The sequence below is a fragment of the Vitis vinifera genome, chromosome 9 (assembly GCF_030704535.1).
Source record: "Vitis vinifera cultivar Pinot Noir 40024 chromosome 9, ASM3070453v1".
Taxonomy (NCBI): domain Eukaryota; kingdom Viridiplantae; phylum Streptophyta; class Magnoliopsida; order Vitales; family Vitaceae; genus Vitis; species Vitis vinifera.
Window position 1 is genome coordinate 13,347,670 of NC_081813.1, and position 22,090 is coordinate 13,369,759.

Here is a 22,090-nt window from a genome sequence, read left to right on the forward strand (position 1 = left end):
CAATAACAAATAAATTATTTGAAAAATTTTCAAAATAAGGAACATTACAGTGTGTTTGTTTTTTTACTTAATTTTAAATAGAACCTTAATGCTTAATAATATTAAATATTAAGTTGTTTGTTTTTGTAATATTTTATTTCTATTAAGTATTAAAAAGTAAATAAAACTAATATGTTATTTTTTCAATTTAGAAAAAACTACATATTATGGTTTTTTTTCTATTTAATAAAAAAATTATAATAAGTCAAAATAGAAAAACAAACACCACTTTTAATCAAAATTTTAGAAGATACGGGGAAAATTAACCTTTTAAATAAAATAAAATAAATAAAAAAAAAGTGAATAATAGCACAATAAAAAAATAGAAATTAAAATTAAAAGTGCAATTTTGTTTCTATAATAATATATTTTTAACGTTTAAAAAAATAATCTAACCATATTTAGAGTCCACTTAACAGTATTTAAAATCAAATTAGGTATTTGATAAAATTTATTAAATACTTTTAAAAAATTTTAAATTATTTATAATCTTAAAAAGTCATTTATAATATTTTCTAAAAAAATACTCATAATTCTTAAAAAAAAAAAAAAAAAAAAACACATTTCCACACTCTCAATAAAATTCCCATTTCTTTCTGAATTGACCTTACTTTAATTTCTTTGCCTTAATCGTGAAGTGGTATTAAATTTGTTAGTCCTTGAAATTGGATTAGATTCCATTCTCAAGTTGAATTGAACCCACTACAAGTGTGGCGCAAATGTCCTATGACAGCTTTTGCCACATGGAGGGCCCTCGAATAAAAGAGAATCTTCATCCTTCACTGTCATAGTCATGTGATGGATATATTTTTTAAATATTATTTTTGAAAAATATAATAAAATTTTGTAAAAAATAAAAAATAATATATTAAAAGAGATGAAACAATAGGGTATTCATAAATTTAATCACCCTGCTTTTTTCTTTTTTTTTTCATTTCAAATATTTATATATAATTTTAAAAGAAAGAATTATTTTTATAAAAAAATATTGATATTCTTATTAAAATAAGGTTAAAAAAATGAAAAATTAATATTTATATATAAGTTTTTAATGATTTTTATAATCAAATGACTCAAAAATAAATAATATATATATATATTATCCCTATGCTACGTGTGTTTTGTTATATAACTTTTCTTTTTAAAATATATGGGTTTACTTTTTACCCTAACTCAATTTTTTTTTTTATGTTAGAATTAATATTTTCAAAAAACAAATTCCTTGAAATGCATTTTACCTTTCAATTTTTTGTTTATTTTATATTTTAGTTCTTCAAAATCTACTTTGCACTTTATTTTTCTTCATATTTAGAATTGAAAAAACCAAATTTGAGTTGATAAATTTAAAGTGAAAATTTTCAAACGTCTTCCCAACTTATGAATAATGGCAACGAACTATTTGTCGTCATTCTAAAAATCATTCAACCTTTTTACTTTATTATATTTATCATTATCCCAATCAATGATAGGAAAATAATAAGATGAAATAATTTATTTCGAATTGGTTTAAGGTCATAAATTTGAAAAATTTTAGATCGAGTAAAAAATTCTAAAAATTCATTTGAACGGGTTATTTTCCATTGTGTTTCTTGTTGAGGGATAAATGATTCCTTATTATGTTTTTTATAAACATGATGATAGATTAACACTATTGATCCATCAATTTTGAATAAAAGTGGAATGATTTTAAAATAAATATCAATTTGATTTTTGGTTTTAAAAAAATAGATAAAAATATTTTTTAATTTTTTCAAAAGGCTTTTAAGGATTTGAAATCCATGATTTATAAAAATAATAATGCCTAAAAACGTACAAAAGAGAAAAATAAAAATAAAAAAACAAAAGTTAAGGGCCAATAAGAGGAAAAGACGAGAAAGGGATATAATTGGAATTTTGAAAGGATCAACTTTTTCAATTATTACTTGAGAACTTGACAAAAGTTTGTAAAGGAAATTATGGCTCTGGCCCACACTTTTTTATTACTCCCCCTTGTATAGTCACGAGCCATACCGCACAGTACATTAGACATGGATGGAAAGATAAACGGACTAGCAAGATAAAAACATCCATTAAATAGTCACAAACCTCAAAATATTAGTAGTTGAATTTTATTGAAATATAAAAATATTAAATAAGAAGTATCGGTAGTATAAAAATTAATTACAACTTAAAAAAATGATAAAATAAATAATAATATACATATTAACATTATTTTAATTAATATTTATGATATTGAATAATAATTTATCTCGTTTGATATTATATTTAATACTAAAATATCGATCCATTTGGTTTAAATAAATTGATAATTAAAATTAATTAATTTATTCAAATTTTATTTTAATATTTAATAGACGTCCAAACTCCAATGTTTCTTAAATGTAGCATATCAAAATATTAGAAATAATAAGGGCAACTAATGGGGCGGCAAAAAATGCAATTTTTTTTGACCGGAGATCACGATAAGGTGTCCAACTATGGGGTTCACCGTATATAAATTTGGTGTCTTGAAACATTGAAATTTGGCGGAAATATTGAGCAAAAAGGACACAGGAAAGCAATGAGGTAGATGGCGACGTGGGCGTAGACCTGGGTCTTGCGTTGACGAAGAAGAAGTGCAAGCTTACATATAGGGCGGGGTATGATAGGGCAAAGACGCTGAAAAATCGAAGGAAGGAGGCGGAGAGATATAGCCATAGCTGTCCTGCTTTGCTGTTTAGGGAAACAACTGAAGCTGTCGCACCAGTTGTTTCCTTCGCAATCTCTTCTTGAGACGCTAATCGTAAGCCCCTCTAAGGCTCTCTCGTTTCTCTGTTCCAACGTTTCCTGTTTGTTTGATTTACAAATTAAAAAGAAAACCTCTTCGGAGGAGCTTTACTTTATTTGGAATCATCGATTAATTTTTTAAGTCAAATCTGGAAAACGGTGAAGAATTGGCAGTTAAGATTAAGAATTTTCGGATAATTGTGTTGTGATTAATCAGATCGAACAATTTAGGGCTTGTGATTACTGGAATTATTAAGTACTTTGTAGAATTTTGGTTTTCTTGCAGAGTCGAGGATAATTTATATGTTGATATATTGATCGCTGCTGTGATTTCAAGCTTGTAATCTTCCGATAAATCTTAGATTTTTCATAAGGCAGTACCCATATGCAGTTTTCCCCCTTTTCCTTTTTCCCTTTTCTCTTGGGCATTTTTGTTACACTGGACTTTTCTCATCCATTCCCATCTCGGACAGCTCAAGTAAGATCAGAAGGAAATAAAAAAATGATTATAATAGAAATGAAAAATAGTGGAATTTCAATTGATTTCTAAGAGGAGATATTTTGATTCGTGCAAGAAATGATATCCAACATGTTAAAATTATTATTTTATCCATTCATTTCTATTTCTATCAGGTGTAAAATCTTTTTATGGTTAATTTTTTATTTGTTGAGTAAATATTATTTTTCTTTGCCGACCTGTGTTATGATGCTTTATAATACTTATTTTTATGTTAAAGAATAAACAATATATTTTTTTAGAACCCGTTTGATAGTGATTCTAGAAAGCGCTTTTAATATTTTTTATACTTAAAAGTAAAGGTATTTGATAAGTTGTTTTCTAGAAACACTTTTTAAAGAATAAAAAACCAAAATTTCGTGTGAATAAGATGTTTTTAAAAATATTTTTTATTTATTTTGATTTTGTTCAAAAATTGTAAATTTAATTTAATTCAAATCTTATTAAAAATAATTATAAATAAATTTAAAAATATGAATAACACTGTTATAATAAATAAGAATAATTTAATTATAAATAATATTTTATTTAAAATGAATTTGAAAATAAATCAAATTAAATTTTAAAGTGTAACTGAACCAAATTTTTCATTACATACATGTACACATTTAATGCTCAATTATGAACAAAGCATTCTAAAACTTTTAATTTAGTCGATAATTAATCAATCAGGTTTTTGAATTCCAAATTATTCTTAAAAGTTAGAAAATTCATTAAAGAATTTAAAGTATTGATGATGTCTCATTTAATTTAGAATTTATTTACCCAGTGAAGAACTTTACGAAATGCAATTGTGTGTATAAGATAAGCAATAAAGTGATTCATAATGTATTAGTTCTGATATATTTTTTTTAGTGATCATATCTATTTTTTGAAATTTAAATTATTTTAAAAAATTAAAAACTTATTTATAAATTCAATACAAAGCCTCGTTTGATTTGACATTTATTTCTTTAATGAGAAAATTTATAAAAAAATATAGTTATATGTATAAGATAAACGCTAAAGTTATTCTAAACCAATTTTATACATCAAGTTCTAATATTAATTGGATTATTATTTGAGCTTCAACATATGTTTTAAAATTATTAGACTTGTTAATGAATCCTACACATTCAATCTTGCTTGATTTGAAGTCTATTTGTCTAGTGAATTTTTTTTGAAAAATATGGTTTTATGTAGAAGAGAAACAATAGTCATTCTAAACCGATTTTAATTCATAAATTTTTTGTATTTATTGGGTTACTATTTGAAACAAGATTGAAGTTTATTTGTAAAGTGAAAAAAAAATCTGAAAAATATGGTTATATGTAGAAGAGAAACAATAGTAATTCTAAACCAATTTTAGTTCACAATTTTTTTTTGTATTTATTGAGTTACTAATTGAGTTTCAAATTATTTTTTAAAATTACTAGACTTGTTAATGAATCCAACGTATTAAGTTTTGCTTAATTGGGAGTTTATTTACGTAGTGAAAAAATTTGTAAAATTATGATTATATGTGAAAAAAAAACTAGCAAATTCATTGAAAATGAATTTTGGTTTATGACTTTCTATTGTTAATTTGATTGGTTTTGAGTTTGATGACTTTTTAATACTTATTGAATTAGTTTTTGAGCTTTAAATTATTGCTAAAAATAATTTTTTTGTATCAAGTGTTGCTTGATTTAAAATCTATTTGCTTAATAAAACAATTTAGAGAAGTTCAAAGAAATTTAAATAAGCGCATGTGTTTTAAAGGAATTTCATGTTTGAATATTTTTAGTATTAGTATTAGGTGGTGGAGAAAGAGAATGAAAGAGGCAACATAGTGTTATACTTCATTTGCTTTTTATAGTTTTTATTTATTTTTATTTCTTTATATTTTCCTTTTTGTTTTTAGAAACCGGTGAAAACAATCTCTACTTGTTCTCTATTTCAATTTGTTTTTAAAAAATGTTTCTTGAGAATAAGGACCAAACAATACTATAAATTTTTAAAAACAATTTTTTGTTTTTAAAAACATAACATTATTTTTGAATCCCATTACCAAACACACTCTTATTATTATTATTTTTTTTTTAAAAACTCTCAAAAGATGTTTTTTAAAATAAACAATGTGTATGGATGTTATTACCAATTTATTTCTTTTTCCATTCTCATTCTCATTTACCTAACATTGAAATGGAAATACATAATCATTTGAATCTTATATTTCTATGTGTATTCACACACAAGAATTGGAATCACTAAATAAGATATAGGAATGAAATAAAATATTCATTCTCATTCTTCATTCCCCATTTTTATGTACCAAACATGACCTTATGCCATGTTTACTAACTTCAAAAGGAATGGGAATGGGGGAAAGGAATGAATGAAAGGAAAGACTATGTTTAGTTTTTGGAAACTTTGGAGAAACTGTGAGGTAAAGAAAATAAAGAGGAAAAGTAGGAAGGAAAGAAAATGGAGAGGAAAAGTAGAAAGAAATAAAAAATGAAGCAAAATAAAAGAATAGATTTAAAGTCAATAAATTATTTGTATATACATCTTCAAATTTATTTAACTTGTTTTAATTCTTATATATAAACAATAAATAATTTGAAAATATATAAGTTTCTAATTAATTTTCTTTTGTATTTTCCATAAAAACCAAATATGAAAAAAATCATTTTCTTTAACATTTTTTTTCCCCTTTTCTTAGCACTTTCTTGGAATCATAGCCAAAGAGAATTAGAATCATGAATTCCATTGAAGCATTTACTTGAAGTGAAGGAAATGGAATCAAAAAACAGAATCAGAATCAGAAAAACTGAATCAGAACTAGAATGCAATTAATTGCTTCTGAAGTGTTTAATGTGGAGGAAATAGAATGAAATTGGTTCTTTGAACGTTGGGTTGAACTTTTAGCCATGCTGAATTGGTTCTTTGAGGATACAGAGACCATAAGTACTCCTAATTTTATCAAAAACAAAAAGGAAAAAGAAATTACAGTCCTTATTACACAATCAAATTGAAGCAATTTGGAGAGGCAAAACAAAAAATTCAACCATTTTTTGTTTTGTTTTCTTTTTAAGCATGCTTTTTCACAAGGGTCGTTCTGTTCCACCCATTCTCATTTCAAATATTGAGGTTCTTGTTGGGAACATTTTTGAAAGCAGTTATTAAAAAATAATTTAAAATTTTTTTTTTTAGGAATAATTCTTGAAAATAGTTCCTTCTTTTTTTCCACTTAAAGCTAATAACACAGCTTCTCCTTGACTTTCTTTTTGTTGCAGTGAATTAAAAATGGCCGAGTCAGTTGTTGGCTTTGCTGTGGAAAGACTTGCCTACTTACTAATTCACAAGGCAAGTTTCTTATTGGAGGTGAAGGATCAAGTTGAGCAGATGCAAACTGAGCTGAGAAGGATGCAATGTTTCTTAGAAGATGCTGATGCAAAACAAGAAGAAGACAAGAAAGTCCGCAACTGGATTGCAGAGATAAGAGAAGTTGCTTATGATGCCGAGGATGTTGTAGAAAATTTTATTCTTCATGTTGAAAAGGAAGGAAAAATCCGAGGGATGGTGAGGCAGATGGACTTTTCTGTTGGATCCAAGATTCAGGATATCCAAAAGAAGATTTCTGATCTCACTAGAAGTTTAGAAACTTATGGTATAAAAACTGTAAGAGAAAGTGAAGCTTCGAGTTCTAGATATGAGTTGCAGCAACGAAGAAGGCGAACTTATCCCCATTTGATTGAAGAGGATGTTGTTGGATTGGAGGAAAATGTGAAGGAATTGGTAAACTATTTAGTGAGAGATGAGAAGTGCCGAGTCGTTTCCATTTGTGGTATGGGTGGTTTGAGGAAGACCACTCTTGCCACAAAGCTTTACCATCAAACTGATGTTAGGAGTTACTTTGATTCTTTTGCTTGGGCTTACATATCTCAACAATGTCGACCACAAGATGTCTTGCAGGGGATTTTCATTGATCTCTGCTCTCCTAAAAAAGATGAGAGGAAGGTGATTACTACCCAAAAAGTGCTATTTTACACCTTTAAGTCATTATGTTTTAAGCACTTTTGTGTAGTAATTCTTCATCTTTATTCTAATTGGCATGTTAAGGACCTAACAATGACTCCTAATCATATTTGTGGCTAGTTTTAGTGTTTTTGACATCTTTTTAGATCATTAAGACAAGTCATCCAAAGGAGAAAAGTAAAGAAAACCAAAGAGAAGCAAAGAGAAGCAAGGAGGAAAACAGAGGACAGCAGCTGCAGTCTTCTTTGGCACTTTTGGAGCACTTCCCGAAGTCCATTTTTTACATGCTATATACCATTTCAAATCTCAGGAAGTCAAGAATCCAAAGCTTCAAACCGTGTACGATTTGGAGCTGAAACGAGGAAGATATGGCATTCGGAAGACAACTGCTCCAGGTGTGCGAATGGTGTGCAAAATTCGCACACCCCCTTAGCTGTGCGAATGGTGTGCGAAACTCGCACACCCCCCTCAGGTGTGCGAAAATTCGCACACCCCATGCGTGGTGCGAATTTTCCTCTGTTTTTGCCGACTCCACTTTAGATATTTTCTTTTGTATTTTTTGATGTAATTTCCTTTCTTCTCCTTGTAACAAGCCAATCACAAGCTTTGCTTTTGTAAAAACTATATAAGGGGTGGAAATCATCTCTTGGAGGTATCACGCGTGTTATGTTTTACACTTAGAAAAATATACAGAGCTCTCTCGTTTTCCCTTTTCTCTTTACTATTTTCTTTTTCTTGGAAGCCAAACAACCTCTGAGGATGTTTTCTCAGAGGATGAGAGGCTAAACTTTTAGTTTCTTGGAGTGATGGAAGCTAGGTGAAAAGTCCAGATGCAAGGTGGAAAACGATCGTGCCTTAAATACAGGTAGTTGAAGTTCATAAATGGCTTTTAAATCCAAAGTTTTGCTTTAAATCCCTTAGAATCACTTTGAATGGCCAATACATGGTAAGCTTCAGGTCTCTGTGGATGCTTATTGCTAGATCCATATCAGTCCATTAGTTATCATGTACGAGCCATTGGAAAGTGGTTCAAGGTGAAGACCCATAGTGTCTAAAGCCATTAATGGACCTTGACTACCATTTCTATTGATTTTTATGGATTAAATCTTCATTGTTAAACCTATACCGGTTTGGGAAATAACTATAGGTTAAATCCCCAATGCGAGGAGAAAAATCCGGAATTTTCCACTTTGCATTCTAAACTTGATCCTAGCAATCCTGAGCTCCGGGAGACTTTCTTTCTTCCATTTTTAATTAGTTTATGTTAATTTAGTTTCAAACACTTTCAAAACAAATTTTATTTTCTTTTAAACTCTAAGTTTTTGATAAAGGAAATCATTAAATTCAATTCCTAATCATATCACTGGTAGAATGAAAACCCATCCTAGAGTTTGACCCTAGAGCCACTATACTATAGTAGCTTTGCTACACTAGTATGAGGTCATAGGTTTTATAAATGTTTTTGATTAAATGACCCGACTGGATTTACATGCGCGAATCAGAAGGGTATTTTACAAATGAGGTATGAAGAGCTTGCCAGTAGTCTCTATGAATTCCAAAAAAAAAACAGAAATCCCTAGTGATTCTCGATGACATTTGGACTAAGCAAGCATGGGACAGTCTGAAACCTGCCTTTCCAATTGGAAATGGCGGGAGCAAAATAATCATCACTACACGCAATAAAGATGTAGCTATCCATGTAGATACACAAGGCTTGGTCCATGAACCTCAGTGTCTAAATCTAGATCAGAGTTGGGAGCTGTTAAAAAAGAAAGCAATGTTTCCAGAAAGAGGTCCAGGTAGTTTCTCATTCCATTCCTACTGCTATATTGTTATTTGGGTTAAACTTCAGTGGGTTAAAATCCATGTTAACCCTAATAATAGTTGCTCTATTAATTTTTTTTTTGTTTTATTTTTTTGCACATATATTGCTATTTAAGTTTTAAGCTATAGTGGGTTTGGATCTGATCCATGGATGTTTTGTTGTTTATTGTATCAAAACAAAATTTATAATCTAATTCAACTATCTAAAGGTAACTTTTGTCCAATAAAAAATGGCTTTTAATGGAAATTACGGTAGTATATCGGTTTAGGTATCATCCATGAGGATGATGAATGTGTTAGGCAATCAAGAGGAAAAATGGTGAGAATTGAGATGATGATGATGATGAAAATGAGATAGTGAAGAATTAACAATGAAATTTGAGAAAATTTGATTGTAAATGAAAACATAAAATTGACCAAAATTAGAGAAAATTCCATCAATAAAAAAGTTCTCAGATTACGAATTGATTAGAAATCAATTTCTATGGTAAAAAGGTCATCAAGATCTATTTTTGATCAAGTTAGATTGAAGATCTTAAAATCTCACCTAAACCAATATTTGATTTAGCTTTAAATCTAGATCCATTGAAATCTCAAATTAGGAATTCTAATTTCACTAATTAATTATTCACAAGTAAGCTTAATTTATCTTAAATCATCTTCCAATGATTCACACAATGCAACTATTCAATCTCATTAAATTTAGATTTTAGAATTTGATGAATTTACCTAATTTGCACTCATTCAAGACAATTTGAAGAGAAAAACTCCCAAATTTCAGTCAATGAATAAACTCAATCAAAATTACCTTTTAATCTTAGCTTCAAGTGACTAATCCACCATAGATTTTGACTCTAGATCCTTCTTTTTCCAAGAAAAATGAAATCTAGCTACTCATGCTTGGAGATTTGGTCTCATAAGGCATGTTTGGCTAGTGAGAAAATGAAATAAAATAAAACTTCTATTAAGAGAGATAAAGAGAAAAATCTGTAAAATAGTTTCAAATCCAAAAGTGCAACAAGTAAAAGTCCCAAATGAGAGTTTTAAACTTCTATTTATAGGAAGATTACATTAATGGAGACTTGGCATCATCTTAGAGGTCTTTCGGAATCTTCCAAATTCAAAAAAATTTGAGATTTGTGCCAAAATCACAATTTTGCACGAGAACTGGCAATTTTGCATGAGAACTAATAGTTTTGCACAAGCATGCGAAACGGAAGTTAGTCACATGTTCATGCGAAATTAGTTCACATATACTCCTTAACTCCCTACAACCATTATGCTCCTCTCTATCCCAATTCACACGATTGTGCCAAATTTCACATGTACGTGTGAAATTCTCACCTCTCTCTTTTTCAATGCTTTTCAATCTTCTTTCTTCCATGATCAATTAAATGCATCATTTACACCTTAAAATCAATTCACAACTCAAAATATGGTTAGTAACCATTGCAAGAGAAACAATATGTTAATCGAGTATTTTAAGTAGAATTACTATTCAAAAGATGTGAAATTCATGAGAATTATTATTTAAAATATGTTTTTTTTTAAGTAATAATTAGGATCCATCTTTAACTCTAATATCAATAGCATCATTTCATTTTTAGGGTAGCTATCATGCTTTGACTTCAGTTAGCTAGTCTCTTCCTACAGCATTGCAAATTATCTACCAAAAATACACTATAGCAGAACTGAAGAAGCAAATCCTTCAGGGTGCATGATAGATAAGAGGTAGAGGGCAGTAGGGGACTGTCTGAATGGACTACCTTGCCTTTCTTTTCAAGGTGGCATGCCACTTTTGAATATCTGGTGTGAGCAAAATGCCAAAAGGAAAAAAAAAAATCATCATTATAGGATTGTGCATGAAATTCTATATCTAATTGTTGGAGGGCTATATGTTTGGTAACAAAGCTTAGTCATGCATTTAGGAATGAAATGGAGCATATCATTATGGTGCTGTTTGGATACCTTTCTGTTTCCCGGTTTTTATTTGTTTAAAAATTATTTTAGAAACATGTTTCCTTCTTGTATTTTTTCATGCTTTTATATATAATAATAATATTTCATTAATATGAGTAAACTGAAAAAATCTGGTTGATATTCATGAACAGTTTTTTCCTTTTAATTTAATTTTTAAGAGAATGAACTTTAAGAAAATGGCTACCTCTTTTTTTTTTTTTTTTTGGATATTTCTACTTAGGAGGTCAATGTTTGAAGCTAGATGATCATTTTGTGTATTTCCTTTTATTTTATGATCAGTGAATAGTAAATAGATTTCTGTTTTTTTCCTGTTGAAATAGGTAAGAAAATGTTTGTGTTCTTTGCTTCTAAAAATAACAAAATATATATATATATATATATATATATATTCAAATTATACCCCAACTCAATTTAATATTTCTCATGTTTGGTTGGTTGAATGTATTATAGGATAGATAAGAGATAGGATGATACATGTTATGTCATCTTTGAATGGTGATGAAATAGGATAAGTTATCTTATCATTATCATATCTCATGTTTAATAAGAAAAGAATTAAAAAAATGTGAATATTGGACCTATATTATTTAACATAATATTTTTTGATTAGTAAAAGCAATTGTATTAAGAAAGCCTAAAGTACACTTGAAAGTATACATGATGTATACAAGGCAACAAAGCCAAAAGGAAAAGGAAGAGCAAAAAATCACCCCCTTACTTATATCCCAACGAATCAATGAAATCGAAAATGGACCAAGATTTACAACCTACATGCAACCTAACCCAATCTAAAAACATGTACTAAAAAGACTGTAAAATAGCTTGATCTGCTAGTTTGGTATCTTCCAAGACTCTTTTGTTTCTTTCCTTCCATAAGGTCCAAAATAAACATATAGGGGCTACATTTCATGCCTTTTTTCTTTTCTTTCCAACAAAGGAGCCGTTCTAACTAAGTATGGTTTCCTTGATAGAATTGGGCATAACCCACTGAACACCAAAAAGAGCAAAAATAAGGTGCTAAATCATAGTTGCCTTAAGACAGTGAATAAGCACATGATTTGCTAATTCTTCTTCCGCTTTACATAAAAAGCAGCTGCTTGGTAAAATCCAAACCCTCATTTTTAATTGATCCATAGTTAGAATTCTCCTTTAAATAGCTTCCTAAGCAAAAAAGCTAACCCTCTTCGGAACCAAAGGGTTCCAAACTATGCTTGAAGGGAACTCTCTACCGTTGCAAGGAACTAGGGATGAGTAAAAGGACTTAACTGTAAAGAGGTTTTTCTTTAAAACTCGTCAAGACATGACATCCTCATTGTCCCTTCTAAGCGATTGTCCGTGTAACCTTCTGAAAAAAGCTTCCACCTCTTCCAGTTCCTAATCATTGTTAAGTCTTGTGAATACATGGTTCTAGTGACCCACTTCCCCAGATTGATCCCACAATTGAGCTACCCAAGCATCTTTGGAGGAGACAAGAGAGTACAAGTTTGGAAAAGACTCTTCCAAGGAATCCTCTTCGCACCACCTATCCTTTTAGAACCACACTCTTCTACCATTCCCCACCTTAAAAGCCACCCTTTTGCTAAACTCCATCCATCCACCCATTGCTAATCGCCTTCCAAAGCCCAACTCCGCAACCTTCCCTTGAAGCACCAGAACACCAATCTCCCATTTCTTCTCCATATTTCCCTACAATCACTTGTTTCCATGAAGGCTCATTCTCAGATGCAAATTTCCAACGCCTTTTTCCAAGAAGAGCCTTATTCAACATAGATAGATTTTTGATACCTAAGCCCCCATCCTTTTTTTCCACATAGAAAATAAACCAATTCACTAAATGTGACCTACTTTGGGAGACTCCTCTCCCCCAAAGGAAATCTTTTTGAATTTTCTCTAACCTTAAGCACACCTTGTGACGAATGACAACCAACGACATAAAGTAGATTGGGAGGTTAGAGAGAGTGCTCTTTACCAAAGTCAACCTCCCTCCTTTGGACAAGTACCGTCCTTTCCATAAAGTGACCGTTTTCGAAATCTCTCCTCCACTGCATCCCCAACACATGGGGATTTGAAAGTGGCTTCCAAAAGAATGTCCAAATAACAAGAGGGAAGAGAGCTCACCTTGTAGCCTAACACCCTAGCCAACTCCTCAAAATTAGGAACCACCCCTATTGGAATCAACTTGCTTTTGTGAAGATTGATTTTTAATCCGAACATCGCTTCAAACCACGTGAAAGCCCAACTCAAGACCTCCACATGTTCCTTGCTTAAATCACAAAAAAGTAGGGTATTATCAACAAATAAAAGATGAGACACTGCCATCACTTCCTCTCCAACTAGCCATGAACTCAAGATAGCCTCCTTGTAAAGCCCTCTTCAATATACAAGACATCGCCTCCATTGCCAAAATGAAGAGGAAAGGAGAAAGAGGATTTGCCTGTTTTAGGCTTCTAGAACTTTGGAAAAAGCTTAGTGGGGAACCATTAAACAAGATTGAGAAATGAGTTGAAGAAATATGCCACCTCATCCAACTAACCCACTTAGCCCCAAACCCCATCTTTTCCATGATATTTAACATAAGATTTAATATGTATAAAATGCTTTTATATATTTAATAATATTTTTAAATATTTTAATCATGAATGTTAATAACAAACAAATAAAAAATAAAAATAAAATACTAAATTAGCAATTGTAATAAGGTTAAACATGAGAAAGATTTCATAATTTTTTTTAATAACAAATATTAGGATTCAATATATTTTTTATTGTAAAAAATCGAACATTGAAACGTGACATTTATGTTTTTAATTTCATTATTTTCTACAAACCAAACATAAGCATATTATGACACATTCCATTGGATATAATATCTTAGAATATCATTTTCGTTGGATATAATATCAATGGATTTCATATCCTATTGAAAATGATATCGTATATGCATCGTTTGTTCTTTCTTATCCATCAATCAAGAATAGGCTAAGGGGTGCCAAAGGTATAAGGAACTTCTTAGGATATTAGTGGTAGGATTATCATTAATGATATTTGCCATAATTTTTCATCTAATGATACAAAAAAATCCAATTCTAATTATGGTTAGTTTCTTATAGAACTTGGTTTACAAGAGTAAAGAACAAGTTTCCTATAGGACTTGGTTTACATTACTCAAGAATTGAGAAATCTCTAGCATGCAGCCTTCTCATTCACTTAATCATTATAGTCTTATAACCTATTCCACAAATTTTGGGAAATGAAATATTGGTCATTGTTTAGATACTCAACATTTTGGGAAATTGGCTTTTTTGTTTCCTTTTCCAATTTTATTTTTAGAACTCAATCAAGCTTCTTTGATTTAAGTCTAAATTTTGCTATTGAAATAAAATTTGGGATACTCATTATCAATGATGTTCCTAGATCCTAAATTTCCAAATCAAAGCATTTTGCATTGTGGATCCATTATATTTAATGTATTATAGTTATAACATGCAAACTATACTAGTTTTGGCATTGACTTGCAGTATGGTTAATTTCAATGCCATTTTTCGTTGAAAAAGTTTATTTATTTTATCTTCTTTTTTATTTTTATTTTTAATTTTTTTTAATGTAGGCATTAAGAACTTGTTCATCCGAATATTGAACTATATTTCACCACATGGAGTTTCACTAATCACAATTTGTTATTTTAGTTTCCTTGATTAAAAAAAATTTAATTACTTTATTGTTAGCTCCAAAAGTAGAACTTGTTAGAAATTATTAATATATTTAGTTACTATATTGGAATGACTTTTTTTTCATTATAAAGTAAAGGTAAATTAGTCTTTATTTTTTTTATTAGGCCTATTTAAATTCTAATGGTGTTGTACCTATTTTCAAGAGAATTCATGATAAAAAATCCTAGATTTTCTTTTCTTTTCTCTCTTTTCTCTTTGAATTTTTTTGGATTTCAACATTGTATCAGAGCAAAATTGATTTTTTTACTGGATATTTTGATTTAGAATCTCATGGAAGAGAGTTTAATCTCATACATTACTTTCGCGAATCTGCTCGATCGTGGAATTCTTTTTTTGTCATAAATGATCATGGGATATCATAGTGGGTGATCACATCATTCTTTTCCTATTTAATCCTAGTATTTAATTTCGTATTTGTTTTCTTCGGTTTGTATTTGCTTTTTTTGTTTGGTAGTAATTTGTTCGTCATGGCTAGTGAATGAGATGATTATCTTGAATCTGTTAATGTAAGATTAGATAAAAAAATTATTCATATTGGAGTTATATGATGAACAATTTTTTAAAGGGCAAAAAGATGTGGGGTTATATTATTGACACTCTACACAAACTTATAGATGAAAATGATGAAAAATATGCATAGCAATTAGATGTTTGAGAAGTAAGCAATTAAAAAACTATCACTTGGATCAACAAACTCTGTTAATAATTCGATAGACATACAATTGGCGAAGTACGAAACTGTTAAGGAGATTTGGGAACATTTGGAAAGATTGCATACACAATCTGATTTTATATTTCCCCTATTTGTTTTTTGGACATGAATCCAAATTTTGTTTGTCTTTGTTTGTTAGATATGAATCTAAATTCTATCCATCCCTTCTTCTTCTATGGTTTTGTGTCTTCTCTCTCTCTTCCTTGATCTCTTTTTCCTTGATAGTTTTATGTCAACTTCTATCTTTCTTTCCTTGATGGTTTTAGTTTTGTGTCTTCTTTTTTCTTTTTCTTCTTCTCCCTTTCCTTGATAGTTTTAATTTTATGTCTTCCATTACTTCTTCTTCCTTGAGCATATACTTTTCTTTTCTATTCATATTGAATCTCATAAAGTCTCTAAGTCTGACCTTGTTTGTATTGATATTTTCTTGGATAATACAAATAGTTTTTATGTAGATATTGGTACTTTGATTTTTGATTGTCATGCACCTTCCTCTCCTCCTATGGCTACTCCAACACTTTTTGAAATTGTGGATTCTCCTCGCCCACATTCTTCTTAACCTCTTTAGGCTATGATTGAGGAACTTTTTGCTTTGCATAAGATTGATACTTGGTATTTGGTACTTCGATTAAGTTGTATAAAGCTCGATTGGTTGGTAAGGGATTTTCTTAATAGTATGATTGCAAAGTTGTTTATCAAGTCACACCTTACTTTCGTGTTTTCGGTTTTTTGGTTGACAAACTCTCAGTGCTTCTTGCAACTACATCATGAGTTTGTGAGGGATGTTAGAAATTGTTAATATATTTAGTTAGTATATTAGAATTATTTCCTTTCTTTATAAAAGCAAAGGTAAATTAGTTTTTATTGTCTTTTATTAAGCCTATTTAAATTCTAATGGTGTTGTACTTATTTTCGAGAGAATTCATAATAAAAAATTCTAAATTTTCTTTTCTTTTCTCTCTTTTTCTCTATGAATCTGTTTTGGATTGCAATAGAACTTCATACTAGAAAGGGACTAGGATTTGGGTAGATACACAAATTGACTAATGTACTTATGATTTTTCATTCACAAATTAATAATCAACTTCTTTGCTTGAAAAGCAATGGTGTAGGAATCACCAAATTTATGGATGAAACCGTAAGTTTCACAAATTTAAAAAACATGTAGCATAAGTTAATTCATTAATACCAAAAGTTTGTGAGTTATTAAACTCTAAGTTGAGTTGATAATTTAAATTAGAATACTAAATGATACTGCTAGAATATTTCTTTTTACCCGAAGTACAAATGATGAAATTTTAGATGAGCAGTGCAAAGGTAGAATAAAACTATGAAACCTATGAACTTAGAAGGAAACATTTTTAAAAGTGAACTTATTGGGTAAATTTGTTGTGTAACTTATTTGTTCTCACAAGTCTAGGTAGGGCTTACAAGCTCATAAGTACATTACACTTATTTTCAAGCTAATGGTATTCAAACAACTTGATTCAGGAAGTCTGAAAATTGTTGTTCATTGTTGGAAAGTGTTCCAAATTCCTAATTAGTGTAGATTCCTTTTTGTAAAGAAATATTATATAGAATATTTCCTAAGTTGATATATTATTGTAATATTAGGTTTTCTTATATAATAATGAAGGTTGTTGGAAATATCTCTATATATATTATAGGTTATAAGGAGAAAAAATCATGAGATGAAGATGAGCTTGTAGATATTATACGAGGTGGATAGAGATGTGAGGAAGAACAGGAGATACTCGGTAGAGTGAGGGAGCTCATGGTAGGGTACGAATATAAGGAGTGGGGAAATATGGGATGTTTTGATAACCCAATAGTTGTATTTGGCTTTTTCCTCTGTAATATTCTCTATTGTATGGTCGAATGATTCTCTCTCATCCGATAATGTAGGCATAGTTGGTCGAACCACGTTAAAACCCCAAACACATTTGTATTGATTATTTTATCTTTGTGTTGATTATTTTATCTTTGTGTTCTTAAACTAATATGTTTGCATTAACTTTCCTGGCGCAACATTTATTTTATTTGAAACATTCCTTATTTGAACCTGTTCTTAGAAATTGGTTACATCTACTTCTCAATTATGTGATTTGAATTGATTGGCTAACTTTTAATTATGTATTAATTTGGTCTTTTGTTGTTCTTTAGACTTTGCATGGGAGAATTTGGGGAAGCAAATGGTTGGTATATGCGGGGGATTGCCACTAGCCATTATTACTCTTCGAGGACTTTTGCCGAAAAAAATAAGATTGAAAGAGTGGGAAATGATGTGTAGAAATATCAATTTATATCTACGAAGTGGTAAAGGACATGGTGAAGAAAATGGATTAATATCGGAGGTGTTAGCTTTAAGCTATTATGATTTGCCATATCAATTAAAACCATGCTTTCTTTATCTAGGTCTTTTCCCAAAGGATACTGAAGTATCCACCAAGAAATTGATACAAATGTGGGTGGCTGAAGGAATAGTTACATCTATGAATGAAGAAAAGGCAGAGGATATTGCAGAGCGTTACTTGGGTGAACTGATTGATAGGTGTATGGTTGAAGTAGGGGCAAGGAGCCTAACTGGAAGAGTCAAAACTTGTCGACTCCATGATCTCATGCGAGATTTATGCTTGTTAAAGGCGAAAGAGCAATCCTTCCTTCAAGGTATTCATCTTGGGCATGAGAAGGAGCCAATAACAGTTTTTTCTTCTTCCATGGTACCTGTAATGCCAACGGGTAAACTTCGCAGATTATCCATATTTTTAGGTGAACATGTTGATGGATTTGTCCCACCTAAAAATGAAAATTTTTCGCGCCTTCGATCACTTTTATTTTTCAATGCAAAAGATTGTAGGATAAGAGATTGGCAGTGGGCGAAACCCGTGCTTGAGGAATTCAAATTACTTAGAGTTTTACATCTTGAAGGATTTAAAACTGAAGGAGAGTTGCCTAAGACAATAGGGAGTCTCATCCACTTAAGATACTTGAGTTTAAAGAATAGTAGCATACGATCCTTGCCATCATCCATAGGGAATTTGGGATGTTTGCATACCCTTGATTTATCATTTGCTTTAGAAGGATATGTGCCAAAAATCCCAAATGTGATGTTGAAGATGCTACAGTTGAGACATCTATATCTTCCTTCAAAATTTACAGTAACCGGTGCTACCAAGTTGCGATTATCTGATTTGTGTCACCTAGAGACTTTGAGCTTGCTTGATGCAAGAAAATCTAATGTAAAAGAGCTTGTCAAATTAACTAGTCTCCGCAAATTAGAGATTGTTTCATTGGAAAGCTTTGAAGAGTTGGAGGTGATTTTCAATTCTCCAAGTCCCATCTTGAACAGCCTTCGGTCCTTGTCTGTGGAGATCTTGGATGATAGAGTTGAAGAAGGAAATTTGACACAATTTCTGCAGGCTTGTCACAATGACTTTTATAGATTGTCTATAGATGGTGCACTAAGCAAGTTACCAGATCCCAGCAAATTTAAGCCAAACCTATCCAAGTTAAGATTATCCAGATCTAAACTTTTGAATGATCCAATGGCAACATTGGGGAAGCTACCTCACCTAAAAGTTCTTGAACTATGGGATGCATATGATGGAAAGAAAATGGTTTGCAGCTGTGAAGACTTTCCTCAACTTAATTCTCTTTTTATTTCTGACTTTCCCAAGTTAGAGGAGTGGACGATAAATGAAGGATCCTTGCCCAATCTCTTCAATTTAAAGATTAGACAGTGTGAACAAATGGAAAGAATTCCAAATGGATTGAATTTGATCGCCACCCTCCAAAAACTAGAGATTATATGGATGCCAGATGCATTTGTGAACATGATTAAAGTTGAAGTCCAACATGTGCATTCCATCTCTCTCTCTATTGTTGAATGAGACTTTTGGGATCGATTGTTCATTTGATAGCTAATGAACTGCAATAAGGTAATTTATTTTTTCAAGAGTTTCATGCATTGATTTTTGTAGAGCAATTTTTCTCTCATCCCTCCCATGCTTCCCATTTCCTTTCCATCCGTTCAGAAACTTTTCCCTTTTCATATCTTTTGGCCCTGGTCTTTTGTTATTTTTGTAGGGAAACCTTTTTCATCCAATGGTTAAATTAAAAAAATAATAATTTGAAAACCATAATTTATGGAAGGGATTAGTCTGTTTTCATTTCTAGTTCCAATGTGAGGACCTCAGGTCCCGCATATGTTTCCTTGTATAGAAGCTTTGAAGATAGCAGGTACACAAAAGTAGGCTCTGCTTATTTTTTTCTTAAAGCAAGATTGCAGCCAGTGACCTTTTTGATATATTGTTTTTATTATTATTCACTCTATTTTTAATATTTCTGACAGATCTTTTGTGATCATTTACAAGATAGGAGCAATATTGGAAGGTAGGGGTTATTTTTTTCCAGTTGAGGTTTTAGGCCAGAATGCCCATAAGCTGAGCCATCAGATATATCTCTTTCTTCTAATGCAACAACTAAGGTTAGAAATTTCCACAACCAATGAACATACTCTTCAGAGAGAAGCAATTATTTAGAGTGACTACTATGGAAAGGTGATTGCTCCTATTTATGTGATCAAACACGGTTTTTTTTTAGGAGAAATAATCCTTTGGCTGTACATGACATTGAACTTCTAGTATTGGGATTTAAGAAAATCTGAAACTGTGCTAGTTTCAACTTTTAAGAGGCAGTGTCTACTTCTCAATGATCTGCTTGAACAGGTTGTTTTAAATCAACTCCAATTGATACTCTTGATTTATAATGTCTAGGTGGCTGAAGTACTGATTCTTGCTGGAGTATGTGGAACTGATCCTTTCCACTGAATGGATTACTTTTGAACCTGTTGGAGGCAATTGGATTTGTTGGTACGCAAAACTTTCCAAATGATGGGCTTATTGATGGTAATGTCAGACAAAATCAGGAAGAGACAGGGATTTTTTGAATTTGTTTTTGGTGCCAAATTCCAGATTTTTGAATTTGGAAGTTTCTAGAAGACCAATGAGATGTTGCCAAGTGTCCACTTAACCTTGGCCTATAAATAGGAACTTGAATTTCTTAGTGAGGACTTTTGACACTTGATTTTGAAATTTTCTAAAAACTCTTTCTTTTTCAATAGAATTCCCTATTTTCTTTCATTTTTCCTCATTTTCTTGGTATCCAAACATGTCTCGTGAGACCAAATCTTCAAGTATGAGTGACTAAATGTCGTTTTTCTTGAAGGAAGGAAGATTTAGAGGTAAGATTTATAGTGAATTAGAGAAATGAAGCTTAATTGCTAAGATAATTTGATTTAATTGATTGATTAATTGAATTTTTAGGTTTTTTTTCATCAAATTGTTTTGAATGATTACTAAAATGCAAACTAGGTAGATTTATTAAAATTTTAAAGTTAAATTTAATGATATTGAATAATAACATTGTACGAATCATTGGAAGATGATTTAAGATGGATTAAGTAGATGGTTGATCTTTTGGATTAAATCATCTCATTTGAAAAAAAAAATCTAAATTTAAAACAAAATAAAAAATTGATTTTGATGAAAATTTAGATTTTCAGTATAATGTGATGAAGAATAGATCTTAACATATCTTAACATTTATTCATAGAGATTGTTTTCTAAAAAATCCTAACTTCAAGAGTTTCTTTTTATTCATCTTCTCTCAAAGTTTGATTGTTTGACATGGAATTGTTTTTACCAATTTAAAATTTTTGTTATTTTCATTGTCATTATGAATTGTGAATCTATTTTTGCTTGATAACGTTCACTTCTTTCCTTTTCATTCAAACCTTAATTATAAAAAATAATCTATACCAGTGGATGACACCTAAAATAGTAATTCAACCAGAATTTTTGTTAAAAACCATTTTTGATAAAATAAAAGTTACCTTAGCATAGTTGGATTAGGTTATAAATTTTATTTTGAAACAATGAACAACACAAAAATCCATCAATCATGAGTTAGCATATATACCCACTAAAAGTATTCATCTTTTTTCCAATGTGGATTGACAATTTTGCTCTTTTTTTTTCTCCTTTAAAACACATTTACACTCTTCTTCTACATATTTCAAAGGACCCCTTATAGGAATTTGGTCGGAGACTGAGTATGTTAGTAGTATATAAGAATCCAAAATGTATAATCATTCATCGATGTATAGATGAAGAAGAAAAGAGTCTTAAGTCATTGGGAAAGAATAACCCATAAAGCTATAATCATAATCCCATAGATAACATTATGGAAAGACCGAAGATTCACTGTTATATGGAAAGATGGGAGATTCACTGCTGAAAATTTGGAAGTATCATCTATATTGAGAATATTTTAGAATATTTTTTATTCTTTAGAATATTTCAGAATATTTTATTCTTTGAATTATTTCCTGGTTATTCCCTTAAATAGATTTAGACCATTGTATCTATAAATATGTGAATGTAATGGTAGCAATATGAATTAGAAAATTTATTCTCCATTCATCTTTGTGTTCATAGTATTAGAGCCGACCTAAACCCTAAG

At 30.3% G+C, this 22,090-nt stretch overlaps 2 protein-coding genes and 1 long non-coding RNA gene across 5 annotated transcripts; all 3 read left to right on the forward strand.

The window, feature by feature from the left end:
• The first annotated feature begins 2,534 nt into the window (after window positions 1–2,534).
• Window positions 2,535–17,803, forward strand: LOC104877381 (putative disease resistance protein At1g50180). 3 transcript variants are annotated; one of them, XR_009466579.1, is made up of 4 exons: window positions 2,535–2,821; window positions 6,580–7,303; window positions 8,827–9,120; window positions 17,732–17,803. XR_009466579.1 is itself a non-coding variant. In XM_059739665.1 (3 exons), exons 2-3 carry the CDS (start codon window positions 6,590–6,592, stop codon window positions 8,899–8,901), a joined length of 789 nt encoding a protein of 262 aa, XP_059595648.1. In that variant the 5' UTR covers window positions 2,535–2,821; window positions 6,580–6,589; the 3' UTR covers window positions 8,902–9,289. The 3 variants fall into 3 exon arrangements, 2 of the variants coding, with proteins under 2 accessions (XP_059595648.1, XP_019077657.2); XM_059739665.1 differs by lacking the exon at window positions 17,732–17,803 and having other exon boundaries at window positions 8,827–9,289; XM_019222112.2 differs by lacking the exons at window positions 8,827–9,120; window positions 17,732–17,803 and having other exon boundaries at window positions 6,580–8,035.
• Window positions 17,804–18,030: 227 nt separating this feature from the next.
• Window positions 18,031–19,458, forward strand: LOC132254284 (putative disease resistance protein At1g50180). Its single transcript, XM_059739583.1, has 2 exons — window positions 18,031–18,307; window positions 18,728–19,458. The coding sequence occupies exons 1-2, from the start codon at window positions 18,031–18,033 to the stop codon at window positions 19,456–19,458; spliced, it is 1,008 nt and encodes a 335-aa protein (XP_059595566.1).
• A 77-nt stretch (window positions 19,459–19,535) lies between these two features.
• Window positions 19,536–20,841, forward strand: LOC109123109 (uncharacterized). Its single transcript, XR_002030778.2, has 2 exons — window positions 19,536–20,127; window positions 20,344–20,841. It is a non-coding gene; the product is annotated as an uncharacterized LOC109123109 (long non-coding RNA).
• The last annotated feature ends 1,249 nt before the right edge of the window (window positions 20,842–22,090 follow it).

What these genes read in the sequence shown, in the direction of transcription:
- LOC132254284 (XM_059739583.1), top strand. Translation starts at nt 18,031, where the DNA reads ATGTGGGTGGCTGAAGGAATAGTTACATCTATGAATGAAGAAAAGGCA. An exon ending in GGTACCTGTAATGCCAACGG is followed by an intron (nt 18,308 to 18,727) that starts GTAAACTTCGCA and finishes CAAAATTTACAG; the next exon opens with TAACCGGTGCTACCAAGTTG.
- LOC104877381 (XM_019222112.2), top strand. Translation starts at nt 6,590, where the DNA reads ATGGCCGAGTCAGTTGTTGGCTTTGCTGTGGAAAGACTTGCCTACTTA.